This window comes from Portunus trituberculatus, chromosome 48 (assembly GCF_017591435.1).
Source record: "Portunus trituberculatus isolate SZX2019 chromosome 48, ASM1759143v1, whole genome shotgun sequence".
In the NCBI taxonomy this organism is placed as follows: domain Eukaryota; kingdom Metazoa; phylum Arthropoda; class Malacostraca; order Decapoda; family Portunidae; genus Portunus; species Portunus trituberculatus.
Window position 1 is genome coordinate 28,115,506 of NC_059302.1, and position 13,197 is coordinate 28,128,702.

Below are 13,197 nucleotides of genomic sequence, written 5' to 3' on the forward strand. Positions count from 1 at the left end.
TAGGCCTGAGACCAGGCACACACCACACACCGGGACAACAAGGTAACAACTCCTCGATTTACATCCCGTACCTACTCACTGCTAGGTGAACAGGGGCTACACGTGAAAGGAGACACACCCAAATATCTCCACCCGGCCAGGGAATCGAACCCCGGTCCTCTGGCTTGTGAAGCCAGCGCTATAACCACTGAGCTACCGGGCCGTGTGTGTGTGTGTGTGTGTGTGTGTATTATCTCCTACTTATTTCGGCCTTTATATGGTTAATTTGTTGAATGATTGGCTCTCTCTCTCTCTCTCTCTCTCTCTCTCTCTCTCTCTCTCTCTCTCTCTCTCTCTCTCTCTCTCTCGTTGCCGTCGCCCTTCACATAGTTGCTTGTTTTCATCGTCACAATAACAACAGCAACATTATGGCGGGAGTCTTTCATATGAAGCCTCTCTCTGCTTCAGGTGGTCTGGTCGTCTGCTCAGTGCTTAATGGTCGCTATGTGGCGGAAGAAACTATATACAGCTACTGCTTCTCTCAATGTTACTGTCCTTACAAGTAATATTCAAGAGTGCTACTTTCTGTCTTATCCTTAACCACAACGGGACTCATTTTTTTTTTTTTTTTTTTCCATTTTTATTTATTTTCTTTTTAATATGTTCACTCGCCTGCCGCGTCTACTCTGTTTATTTAAGTCGTTGTGTCGCTGGTGCATATTGTTTGGCATTTGTTTGGGTAAGTTTCATATTTTTCGAGCTAGTTTCTCTTAAAGGTTGTACTGTAAATTGTTGTTGTTATTATTATTATTATTATTATTGTTGTTGTTGTTGTTGTTGTTGTTGTTGTTGTTGTTGTTGTTGTTGTTACTATTGTTGTTAATTTTGTACTGTGTTTGGGTATTTTACGTAGCTGCTATATGCCTTAACTGTTAGCTTTTGTTCATAAGTGTTTGATACATTAATTTCTTTGTCTTGTGTACTTTTTTTGTTTTATTTATTTATTTATTTTTTTTTTTTTACTACGATTTTCTGTTTATCCTATTGGTACTCTGGGCTCGTTGTTGTTTTTGTTGTTGGTGGTGTTGTTGTTCATCATCGTTATCTCTCTCTCTCTCTCTCTCTCTCTCTCTCTCTCTCTCTACACAGAAGCTAGCCAAGAACTTGTCTATCTTGAGCAGAATAACTGAATTAACTGGAGATAAACTGCAATGAAGGATAACTTTTCCAAGGAGGACAACTTAAGAGGAGCTCAGTAAAAACAATTAGTACATGTGAATTAAAGTAATACCGTGGCTGTTAACGAGTGGTCATTCCGAGGCTTGTAGACTGGTAGCGGCAGTTGCATTGACCCCTCCGCCCTCACCCGCCCCCCTTCCTTTCCTCAATCTCCCATCCAACGCGTCAGGCAATTTCTTAACTTTCTATGATATATTTTATTTCATTTTATCTTGATCTGTTTTGTTTTGTCAGAGTTGTTGTAATTCATCATCGTTATCATATTAGTACTCTCTCTCTCTCTCTCTCTCTCTCTCTCTCTCTCTCTCTCTCTCTCTCAATAATTGCTGTGGATGAGTGTCTCCAAATGATTTTGATACTCCTTGATTGTGAAAAGTTTCATTGTAAGCTTAACGACATCCCCTTACGGCATCTTAAATATACAGTAAAGTGATGTCGGAAAGTGCCGTTTGGTTGTTAACTAGTTAAGTGGTTGTCGGTTTTATGATTTTTTCCCCTGACACCCTTGCTTCAATGATAATAATAATGATAATAGTAGTAATAGTAATAGCCAGATATCATTATGGTATGCTGTACTTGCCACTAGAAAACCTTGGAATGTTTGCCATGGAAATGCTCAATACCTAATCATCGTGTCGATTTGAAGACGAGACTCCAATTTTTTTTTTATATATTCACTTATTTGCTTTGCTTTTTTTTATTTATTCTTTATTTTATTCCTTTATTCAGGATAAGAGGCAAAACTCAACACACTCGTTATTCTCATAAAATCTCGAACCACCTGTCACCTGACTCGGAGCAACGAACCACACAGAAGGAGGGCGAGGAGCCGGTAGCAGGAGTCCTCCTGCCGCTTGTGAGGTCCTATAAAGTAATTATCCGCTCCTGGTGGAATATTCAGCAGTTTTTTTACATATGTGGACGCCACGGACCTCCTTCACCCCTACAACATCACGGTAAGACCCACCTTTGATGTTAGGATTTGCGGTAGTAACTAGCAGGAAGCGAGAACCAGGCAGCGTTCATTATAGAGACAGGGGCCCATGCCTTAGCAAAGCAAGGAATTGTCAGACGTCGAAATTGTGTATAGAGCGAAGCGACAGCTAACCGACCATTTACTAACGTTTAAGGTTCTTAATCACTAATAAACTTAGGGATTTAGTGGGAAAGCAGGGTTTTCGGTTGGGGAAAATGGAAAAATGGGTTTTCGTATGCAGAAATTGGGAAAGCAGGGTTTTCAGATGGGGAAAGGTACAATATTGTCATATGTCACATCTTACCACGAAAAATAAATAAAGTTATTGCTGCTGTTATTATGATGAACGTCATCTTTGATATTACAGAAAACCTGAAATCAGTAGTCTATCCTTTAGGACTTTAATCTAACTTTGTATAATTTTTTTTTTCAATCTGTAACACCATCTCTATCTCTTCTGCTAAACCCAATCATTTCCTCACTGTAACACAAGTGTGAGACAACTGTTTCTGTTCCTCCTACATCATATGTCCTTATTCTCAGTCCAAAATTGTATATTGTCTGTGTGCAACTACTTAACCAGCTTTTTTGCCATGCTCTTGAATCATCAGAATTTTCCCCCATCTGGCAACGACTACTAAGTTACTAAATTTATGGAGGTGTGGTTGACATTTTGCCTCTGCTAATTGAGATGACCTGTGGAAGAATCCTCAACATGAAATTCTTGAACAACTATCATTTCATAAATTTCTACCTTATTGCTCTACTGGTGATCAGCCTTTCCTTACTAAGTCTTGGCCATCCTTTTTTTTAAGGTTTCAGTGAAATTTTTGTTGTTGCCTTGGACATTTTGAAAGCTTCTGATAGTCTGGCACAAAGCTTGTATTTCCAAACTACTCTTTTATGGTTTCTATCATTCTCTGACCATCTCATTTCCTTTTTTTTTTTTTTTTTTTTTTTTTTTTTTACCATTTTATTGCTGCTGTAATACAGTCACTGTTCTCCTAAATCTGTTAAAAGTGGTGTTCCTCAGGATTCCTTCCTGTTACTCTCTTCCTATTATTCATCATTAATCTTCTAAACTAAACTCTATGCCCACTCCTACAGTAATACCACCCTGCACTTTTTTTGTAATGTCCAATCCTTTAGTAAGTAAACAGTTCATAGGCTAGCCATAGAACACCTGACTTTTGTTATCTCTAGAAGCAGTTAGGGAGGATAGGACTAAACCTGTTGAGTGTGAAAATAGGTTCGGTTTGTTGGAGGGGGAGGGGGAGAGTGAGAGTGGAGTGAATGAGGTGGTTGTGGTGAGTGAAAGGAGAGAAAGGGGTAGAGGAGAGGAGGAGGAGGGTTGTGCCTAGCACACCTCAGGTGTGTGTGGTGGGTGACTCTCAGGTTAGGTACTTAGATAGCACTTTCTGTGGGAAAGACAGGGATAGGAGGACGAATGTGTGTATGCCTGGTGCAGGTGTGAAGGCAGTGAGTGAGGAGGTGCAGAAGAGAGTTGGGGGGATGGAGAGGGAGGGTGTAGTAGTTTTGCACGTAGGTGGGAACGATGTCAGAGCAGGTGGGTCGGAGGAGTTAGTGGCAAGATTTCGGGAAATGTTAGGCAAGATAAGGGAGAGTGGTAGGAGGTGTGTAGTGTCAGGAATCTTGCCTCGTGTGTATGTTAGCAGGAATGGTTGTCTAGAGCCATTGGTGTGAATGATCGGGTAAAAGGGATGTGTAAGGATGTGGGTGTCAGCTTTGTGGATGTATGGGATAGGTTCTATGGGCGAAGGGATTTGTATGCTAGGGATGGTGTGCATCTGAGTAGGAAGGGTGTGGATGTGCTGAGTGGATGTCTGGAGGGGAGTTGGGATGGAGTGTAGGGGGTGAGGTAGCAAATGCATTCCAGAAGAAAGATGTTAGACATAAATTAGATAGGATAAACAGAGATAGTGAAAAGATTAGGAAAGATTTCCAGGTGCAAATAGGAGAGAATAAGATTAGGATTCCAAATAAGGAGACAGCATCTAGGAAGGTAGCAGGACTTAAATGTTTTTATGTAAATGCCAGGAGTCTTAGGAACAAGAAGGACGAGTTATCTAGTTATATAGTTGAGGAGGACTTAGATGTTGTATGTGTCACAGAGGCATGGGTAAATGAGGAAAAGTTTAGGAAAATAGGAAAGAATATGAAGTAGATGGATACATTATGTATTTACACCAGAGAATTGGTAGGATAGGTGGAGGAGTAGTTATTTATGTAAAAAATCCTTCATTTCCAGTCAGGTTAATGGTATTAAGGTAGATAACAGAGTAGAGTCCTTATGGCTGGATGTTAGAGTAAACAAAAGTAAGGTTATTAGAGTAGGAGCTTTTATAGACCACCTAACCAGTCAGCAGATGTAGACAACCTTATGGTAGATGAGATAAATAGGGGTGTACTAGTCAGACAATTATCTTAGGGATTTTAATCTTAAGTCAGTAAACTGGGAGAGGATGGTAGGAGATGCTAGTGAAAATAAGTTTATGGAAAGTTTTCAGGATAACTATTTAGTGCAGATGGTAGATAAACCTACTAGGGGGAGGAAGGTTTTAGACATAGTACTAACAAATATTGAGCATTGTTTAAAGGAAGTTGAGGTAGGAGAGACTTTAGCAAACAGTGACCATCATATAATTAGATTTATCATTAATTCCAGTAGGGATAATATAGTGAATAAGACTAGAGTCCCAAACTATCAGAAAGGCAATTATGGTAGGTTACGTCAGTTATTAGGAGAGGTAAACTGGGAAGATAGTTTTGGAAATAAAACTGCACAGGAGATGTGGGATATTTTTAAGGTTGTAGTAAAGGGTATAGTGATGCAGTGTATCCCTTACAAAGATATAAGGCAGAGAAACAGGAAGCCATTATGGTGGACTCACGAGATAGGTAGACAGATCAGAGAGAAGAAGAGGGCATATAGAGAGTTGCAGAAAAGTGGGAAGATGTAGATTTGATTAGGTACAGACAGGTCAGGGATGATTTGAGTAAGGTTATAAAAAAGTAAAAGGCAGGCAGAGATAAAACTAGCTAGAGCTGGGAGTAAAGATCCCAAAAAATTATATAGTTATTACAAGGTCAGTGATAAAAGAAATAAGGATAGGATTGGACCACTCAGAAAAGATGGTGTAGTAGTGGATCAAAATGAAGACATAGTAGAATTATTGAATGAACAATTTTCTTCAGTATTTACTAGGGAAAGAATAGGAAATCCTGTTACAAACAGTGCGACGAGTAGTTTAAGAGCTTTAGAAAATATTGATATAAAACCGGGAATTATTAGGAAATTTATTCTTGAACTAGACGATAGGAAAGCTAGTGGTCCTGATGAGCTACATGCCAGAGTACTTAGGGAGGGTGTAGACAGTATTTCTGAAGCACTTAAGTTAATCTTTGAAAGATCACTTAGGTTTGCTGAGATACCTCAGGACTGGAAGTTAGCTAATGTTACACCAATATTTAAAAAAGGTAGGAAGGATGATGCGAATAATTATAGACCGATCAGTTTAACTAGTATAGTATGTAAGATACTAGAGAAAATCATTAAGGGTAGTATTTGGGAGCATTTAAATGAGAATAGATTAATTAGAGATACCCAACATGGCTTTAGATCAGGGAGGTCCTGTCTTACAAATTTGCTCGATATCTTAGAATATATTACCAAGGAGTTAGATGATGGAAATAGCATAGATGTTATATATCTAGATTTTAGCAAGGCGTTTGATAAGGTACCGCATAGGAGGCTAGTGTACAAATTGAGACTACATGGGATAGGGGTAGGTTAGTTGATTGGATTAGTGAATGGCTTTCTGATAGGAAACAGAGAGTAGTATTAAATGGGGCAATGTCTGAGTGGAAGGAAGTGGTTAGTGGGGTACCCCAAGGATCAGTGCTAGGACCTCTTCTTTTCTTGGTGTACATTAACGATTTAGATATAGGAATTAGTAGCAAAGTATCAAAGTTTGCAGATGATACTAAGATAGCATGTGCAGTACAGGGTGAAAAGGACAATTACAGAATACAACGAGACCTGGACAGGCTGATAGCATGGGCAGACAGGTGGCAGATGGAGTTTAATTCTAAAAGTGTCAGGTTATGCATTTAGGTAAAGACAACACAAACTTTAACTATGAGATGGAGGGATGTTGGCTAGAGGCAGTAGAGGAGGAAAGGATTTAGGAGTAGTGATAGACAGGACTATGAAATTTTCAAAGCAATGTTTAGAAGCAAGAAATAGGGCAAATAGGATCCTGGGTTTTATAAATAGAAATGTTAGTTATAAAAGTAAGGAAGTGGTGCGTAGCTTATATAATTCCTATGTTAGGCCCCATTTAGAGTATTGCATACAGGCCTGGTCACCCCATTATAGGCAGGATATCAACATGTTAGAAGCAGTTCAGAGAAGAGCAACTAGGATGATACCAGCATTAAAGCGCCTGGAGTATAGAGATAGATTAAAGGAATTAAACATGTTTTCATTTGAGAGGAGATGTATAAGAGGGATATGATAGAGTTATTTAAAATGTTCTCAGATACAAACTACATAGATGTGAGATCTTTCTTTACCTTAGAGGAGGGAAGTAGGACTAGAATTCATGGCAGGAAGATTAGAAAGCAAGGCTGCAGGTTAGATATAAGAAAATATTTCTTTAGTCATAGGATGGTAGACTTCTGGAATGCATTGCCAGACAGGGTTGTAAATAGCACTAGTTTGACAATGTTTAAAAACAGATTAGATAAGCACTTATATTTATTAGATTTATAATTATGTATAGCACTGCATGATAGTTTTTATAAGAAATTTACTATAGTTAAACAAGACATGATCCCCATGTATGGGGATCACAGATTGTAGAGGAGTTCGCTGCAGGACTTAGCCCTGTTAATGGGCCAAATATTTATAATTAGTATATAATGTATTGTGTACTTGTAAGTGTATCTTTAAGTACTGATGACGAGGTCGCTGTGCGACTGATACAGGATAACCTAGATGGGCCCTGGTGGCCCTTTGTTATCCTATTATTTATGTTATGTTATATGTTATGTTAGAACTTATGATTGAGGTGAGCAAACTTAGTATTGTTCAATGCCTGAAAAACTCTGTTCCTCCTATGAATTTGCCATATTGTTCAATGCCTGAAAAACTCTGTTCCTCCTATGAATTTGCCAAATACGTACCTCCCTCTTCATTGACAATAAGTTGTCCCCCTCTTCTATGCTGAACATCATCAGTTTGTCTTTTACTTACACCTTAAAATAAAAACTACACATTTCTTCTATAACTAAAACAGTTTCATGAAGTTAGCTGTTCTTAGTAATCTAGTTTTTCTCATTCCCTCAGCTGTTAACTGTGTGGAGGGGCCTTTTCCATCTATGTATCACTTATCTAATGTAAGAGAGGAAAGCTGGCCAAGGGCAACATGAAAAAAAAGTCCTCTGAGTTGTCTTGCAGGTCCAAGAGTAAAAAAAAAAAGATTAAATAAAATTAAACAATAAAACAAAATAAATGTCTTGAAACCTCCCTCTTAAATGAAGTCATGTCATAGGAAGTTGGCAGGGAGTTCCAGAGGTTACCAAAGGTATGAATGATTAAGATTACTGATTAATTCTTGCTTTAGAGAGTTGGACAGAATTAGGGTGAGAGCAAAGAGAAAGCCTTGCGTAGCAAGGTCACAGGAGGGAAGGCATGCAGTTAGCAAAATTGGAAGAGCAGTTAGCACGAAAATAGTGGTAGAAGATAGCAAGAGAAGAGATGTAACATTCCAGTGGTGAGAAAGAGGTTGAAGACAGTCAGTCAGGGAAGAAGAGTTGATAAGATGAAAAGCTGTGGATTCCGCCCTATTTAATTAAACTGTGCGAATAGAATCTTTCAAACATGTGAAGAGTACTCCATACAAGGATGGATAAGGCCCTTGTACAGAGTTAACAGTTGGTGGAGTGAGAAAAATTGGCAGATACACCTCAAAATGCCTTACTTCATAGAAGCTGTTTAGTAAGAGATGAGATGTTACGTTTCCAGCTTAAGATATAAGTAAAGAACAGACTGAGGATATTCATTGTAGAAGAGGACGGTTAGGTGTCTTTGAAGAAGAGGGGATAGTTGTCTGGAAGGTTGTGTAGAGGAGGAATTGGGTTTTTGAGCATTACTAAACACTAAGTTTTCTCTGCCCCATTCAGAAATCTTAGAGATAAGAAGTCAGGCATTCTGTGGTGTACCTGCGAGAACAGTTGACTTCCTGAAGAGTTGGTGGTCTCTGAAAAGACACAGAAGTGTAGAATGGTATAAAAAATAGCAGTGGATAGGGCAAGAAGTTTAGTTAAGACCATAGGAAGAGAGTGGGTGACAGGACAGAAATCTGAGGAATACCACTTAATAGGTAGGTTAAGAACAATGGCTGTCTACCAGAACAGTAATAGTATAGTCAAAGAGGAAACTTGAGATAAAGTTGCAGAGGATAGAAATCATAGGAGGGTAGTTTTGAGATCAAAGCTTAGTGGCAAACTCTGTCACAAGTTTTAATACATATAAGGCAACAGCAAAAGTTTCACCTGAAATTTCTAACAGAGCATGACCAAGACTCGGTAAGGAAAGCCAGAAAAATCACCGGTAGAGTGGCCTTGACAGAAACCATACTGGCAATCAGATAGAAGATTGTGAAGTGACATATTAAAGAATCTTCCTATTGAGGATAGTTTTAAACACTTTTGACAAGCAAGAGATTAAAGCTATAGAGGGGTAGTTTAAGGGATTAGGATGATCACCCCTTTTTTAGGAACAGGTTGAATGTAGGCAAACTTCCAGCAAAAAGGAAAGGTAGAAGTCAATAAACAGAATTGGAAGAGTTTGGCCGGAAAGAGGCAAGCACAAAGGCAGAGTTTTTGAGAACAATAGGAGATACCCCATTAGATTCATAAACCTTCCTAGGGTTTAAGAAAGCTAGGCCGTGGAAAACATCATTGTGAAGAATTTTAATTGAAGGCAAAGGGAGGAGGAGAGGGAGGGACAAGCCCAGACTCATCCATGGTGGTGTTGTTAACAAAGGTATGAGAGAACAGTTCAGCTTTAGAGACAGATGAGATGGCAGTGGTGCCATCAGGATGAAATAAAGGAGGGAAAGATGAAGAAATAAAGTTATTGGAGATGTTTTTGGTCAGATGAAGTCTGGAGGGAAGTTGGATCTCAAAAGATTTTGACACTTTCTATTAATGAAGGAGTGTTTGGCAAGTTGAAGAACAAGGGACTTGGCATGATTCCGGACAGAAACATGTTTAGCCAGATACCAAGTCTCAAGGAAAGTTGGAGTTTGAAAGATTGACATTTTCTATTTATGAAGGAGTGTTTGGTAAGTTGAAGAACAGATTTGGCATAATTCCAGGCAGAAATATAAAGCACATGAGATTCAGGTGATGTGAAGGCTCAAGTACCTTTAGTGGGCAACTTCTCTATCATGTATAGTGCAAAAACAAGCTGTATTAAACCAAGGTTTGGAATGTTTAGGTTGAGAAAAAGTGAGGAATGTACGCCTCCATGCTGGATACTATCACCTCTGTTATGCATTCAGCACACAGAGATGGTGTCTCTGACACGGGAACAGTAATCATTCCAGGGAAAATTAGCATACCTCCTCAGGTTCCCCAAACTGGTAGAAGCAAGACACTGGAGGCATCTCTGTTTTGGGGGATCCTGCGGAGATTAGAGAAATAGGACAAGATACAGAAGTGAGATTGTGATCGGAGGAGCCCAGCAGAGAAGATAGGGTAACAACATTAACAGATGGCTTAGAAATAAGGAAAAGGTCAAGAATGTTAAGAATTATCTCAAAGACAGTCAGAAAAACGAGTAGGGTGTTGCACCAGTTGCTCTCGGTCATGGGGGATAACAAAGTTGAAGGCTAGTTCACCAGGATGGTCAGTGAAGGGAGAGGAAAGCTGAAGTTGGTGGTGAACATTGAAATCTCTAAGGATGGAGATCTCTGTCAAGAGATAGAGACAATATTCTCCACTTTGGAAGGAAATTAGTCAAAGAATTTCTTAGTCGCAGGGGAGAGGTAGACAGCACAAATAAATTTAGGTAGAAAGTGACTTTTGAGTCAAGGCCAGATGGTGCAAAACTCAGAAAATTCAAGAGAGTGGGCAGGCGAGCAAGTCAAGTTGTGCACATAGACGCAACATCTGGCTTTGGAATGAAAAATGAGGATAAAGTACAAGGGAACAGAAAACGGGCTATTGTCACTTGCTTCAGCTTCTTGTGTTTCGGTGAGGAAAAGTAAATGAGGTTTAGTAGAGGAGAGGTGGTGGGTGTTATACAGATTGAAAATTATATGCAAGATTGTGAACTAGTACCACTCTTAAACAGGGTGGAATCAGAAGCCGTTTTTTTTTTTTTATCTTAATTCCTCTCCTTAGACTGACTGTCTAGTCTTCCACATCGCTACAGTGTTGCATCTCTTGCTATCTTCTACAGCTACTTTCATACCAACTGCTCTTCAGATCTTGGTAACTGTATGCTTCCCTCATCACATGGCTTCACTGTACAAAACCTTTCTCTTATCCCTATTCTGTCCACCTCTAGTGGAAGTTAAATAATATTGTCTATCCTTTCTCTACTGGTAAACTATTTTAACTTCCTTCCTGGTTCTATATTTCCACCTTACTATGATTCTAACTGAAGAGGGAGGTTTCTTACCACTGCTTTTGACTCTTCAGAGATCAGCACCTCAGTGGGCTTTTTTTTTTTTTCCTTGAAATGTGTTCCTACCACCAGTCTGCCTTCCAGTGCTGTTTCCTTATGCCACCCTTCACCAACAGTTAGAGGTGGCACAACTCGCCCCTATCTAGCACCATCTTCAGCTATCCGATCAAGAGTAACTTCGTGTATTCACCCCCACACGAGGACTCCACTTAAGGTCTACCAACCCAAGTTCTGCAGACTCCCTCCCAGGTGGGCATCTGTCTCTCGTACACTTTTTTTTTTAATTCAGTAGAATTATTTATCATACTAACTTCTTAAAAAAATTTGTTAGTATTATTTGCAAGTGACTAATTGACTTGGTGTACCTAAACCAATGCTTTAGAGTCAATTTCATGGTTACACATGAATATGATTTAGGAAAAGTCATAATGCTTATTAAACTCAGTTCATTTGGGTTTTTATTTTTTATTTTGACTAAACAAGCAACAGGTACTGCATGTTCCAGCTTTTCTTTCAACATGCTACCTGAATGTTTCAGGTTTGTAAGGAACAAAGGGACAGCATAGAGGAGTATTGAATCATCAGCATCCACTCAAAGCAAAATTATGACGCTGGTCTACTGAATGCCACGGTATTATTTATTTCTTGGTAACCTACAGAAACAAAAGCCCACATTTGACATCAATGCTTTGGAAATTAAATTAATCCACTATTTCAATTTCTGCAAACTATTTCAATTTCTGCAATTAAGTGCATAACCATGCCACGCCATCAGCAAGAAAACTTTAAAAACCATGCAGTAGCACACCTTTAACATTGCTTTTGCTTTCAGTAGATAAGCAGTAGAGAAACTAATCAATTTCACATTTAATCCAAAACACCAGGAACTTTGCATTCAACAATACTTCAGCAATGTTACAATTCTGAAATGCAGTCATAGGGAAATTTGATGGCAGCAACACATAGTAACTAAACAGCATTTCCATAAATAAAATAGATTTGTAAGTAACTTAAGAGAGAACTTTCATTAGAATCATTATATTAATTGGCATTTCCAGGAAAAATAACTAACAAAATAACCATAACTACACTGCAGTTATTACCATGAGCATAATAACCATATGATCAATAATGCTTTAATAATTTATGTATAAGGAAAGAAACAAGTGGTTGTATTATGCAGTAACTTCAAAACTCTTCAAACTGGTTAAATACTCCTTAACCAGATCATTCCATAGAACTCGTCAGTTCAAACCTCCAGATGAGAACAGAAGTACTTTCTTCTGCTTCTTCTTGTTTTTCCCCTTCTTACCTCCATCCTTTACTTCATCTGTAATCATGAATACTTTTAGTTTAATGATCAATAGTAACCACTCTTCTAGAATTAATATGAAAACAATGGTTAATGCAGTATTAATTCATGTTTCCCTAAATTTCAGCCTGGAATCATGTATGTAAAGGAGTCTTTATATGATATAAAGTCCAGTATAATGAGATGCAAGTTACAAGATAAATTATGTAACAAAAGATCATTAAGCTGAGTGAGAAACTGCTTCATCCCAACTAATGAGCATATAACTAACTATGAAAGAGTTGAAGTACACACCTGCAGGCTTCTTAGCAGCAGCAGCAGCATCGAGCGCCTTGGCCATGGCATTACTAAAGGCATGCCGGTATTCAGGAGGTGCAGCCATTTCTTCATCATCTTCGGTACAATTACCGCATGAAGATTCACTCACCCGACTTCTAGATTCCCAGCCACGTCCAGCTGAACCAGCACCTGGTTTAAATAATTAACGCTAAATTTAGAGAAACGCAAGAAAACAGGAGGTAGGAAGTAAGGGATGCCATATTTCTTAAACAAACAGAAGAGGTGGTGCAATACAGAGCCATGAAATGGCTCAACAATAAGGGGAATGATACAGAGCTGTAAGTCACCAGTCTGCATTGTTAGGGACAGCATGATCAAGACTGCAAGTCCCCATTTGAGAATAGCTTTCTTGTGATACAAGGTGGCAGTAATGACCTGGAGAGGATTGGGAGGGGGTTGGTTGTAGTAAAAGCTGGAGAAAGTGACCTGGAGAGGATTGGAGGGGGTGGTGGTTGTAGTAAAAGCTGTAGAGAGCAAGAATGTGAGTGTGGTTGTGGTGGGAATCCAATAACCAAGAGGAGAGCAAACTGAGAAGACGGATAAACGGCAAGGATAAGATTCAAGAAAAGGTGCGGAAGATGAAGCTGAACTGGCTGAGGACAAGAAAGGCAATGTCAGCTTAGTTGACCT

The 13,197-nt window shown here is 39.0% G+C and overlaps 1 protein-coding gene and 1 long non-coding RNA gene across 8 annotated transcripts in view; one reads left to right on the forward strand and one right to left on the reverse strand.

Moving 5' to 3' along the window:
• Positions 1 to 13,197, forward strand: part of LOC123498564 — a 17,541-nt gene continuing 4,344 nt past the window's right edge. For 5 of the 7 annotated variants that reach the window (XR_006672723.1, XR_006672721.1, XR_006672718.1 and 2 more), the window contains exons 1-4: positions 704 to 718; positions 1,948 to 2,174; positions 11,033 to 11,165; positions 11,455 to 11,547. This is a non-coding gene — a long non-coding RNA (uncharacterized LOC123498564). Of the gene's footprint in view, positions 43 to 703; positions 719 to 1,368; positions 1,383 to 1,947; positions 2,175 to 11,032; positions 11,166 to 11,454; positions 11,548 to 13,197 lie in introns of those variants that run through there. The other 2 variants (XR_006672719.1, XR_006672720.1) reach the window with 2 other exon arrangements.
• Positions 11,366 to 13,197, reverse strand: part of LOC123498562 (RING finger protein 10-like) — an 18,087-nt gene continuing 16,255 nt past the window's right edge. Inside the window, exons 13-14 of the mRNA XM_045245781.1 lie at positions 12,523 to 12,696; positions 11,366 to 12,246 (exon numbers count right to left, since the gene is read on the reverse strand). Of these exons, the coding sequence (XP_045101716.1) occupies positions 12,161 to 12,246; positions 12,523 to 12,696 (260 nt within the window). The 3' untranslated portion in view covers positions 11,366 to 12,160. The remainder of the gene's footprint in view (positions 12,247 to 12,522; positions 12,697 to 13,197) is intronic.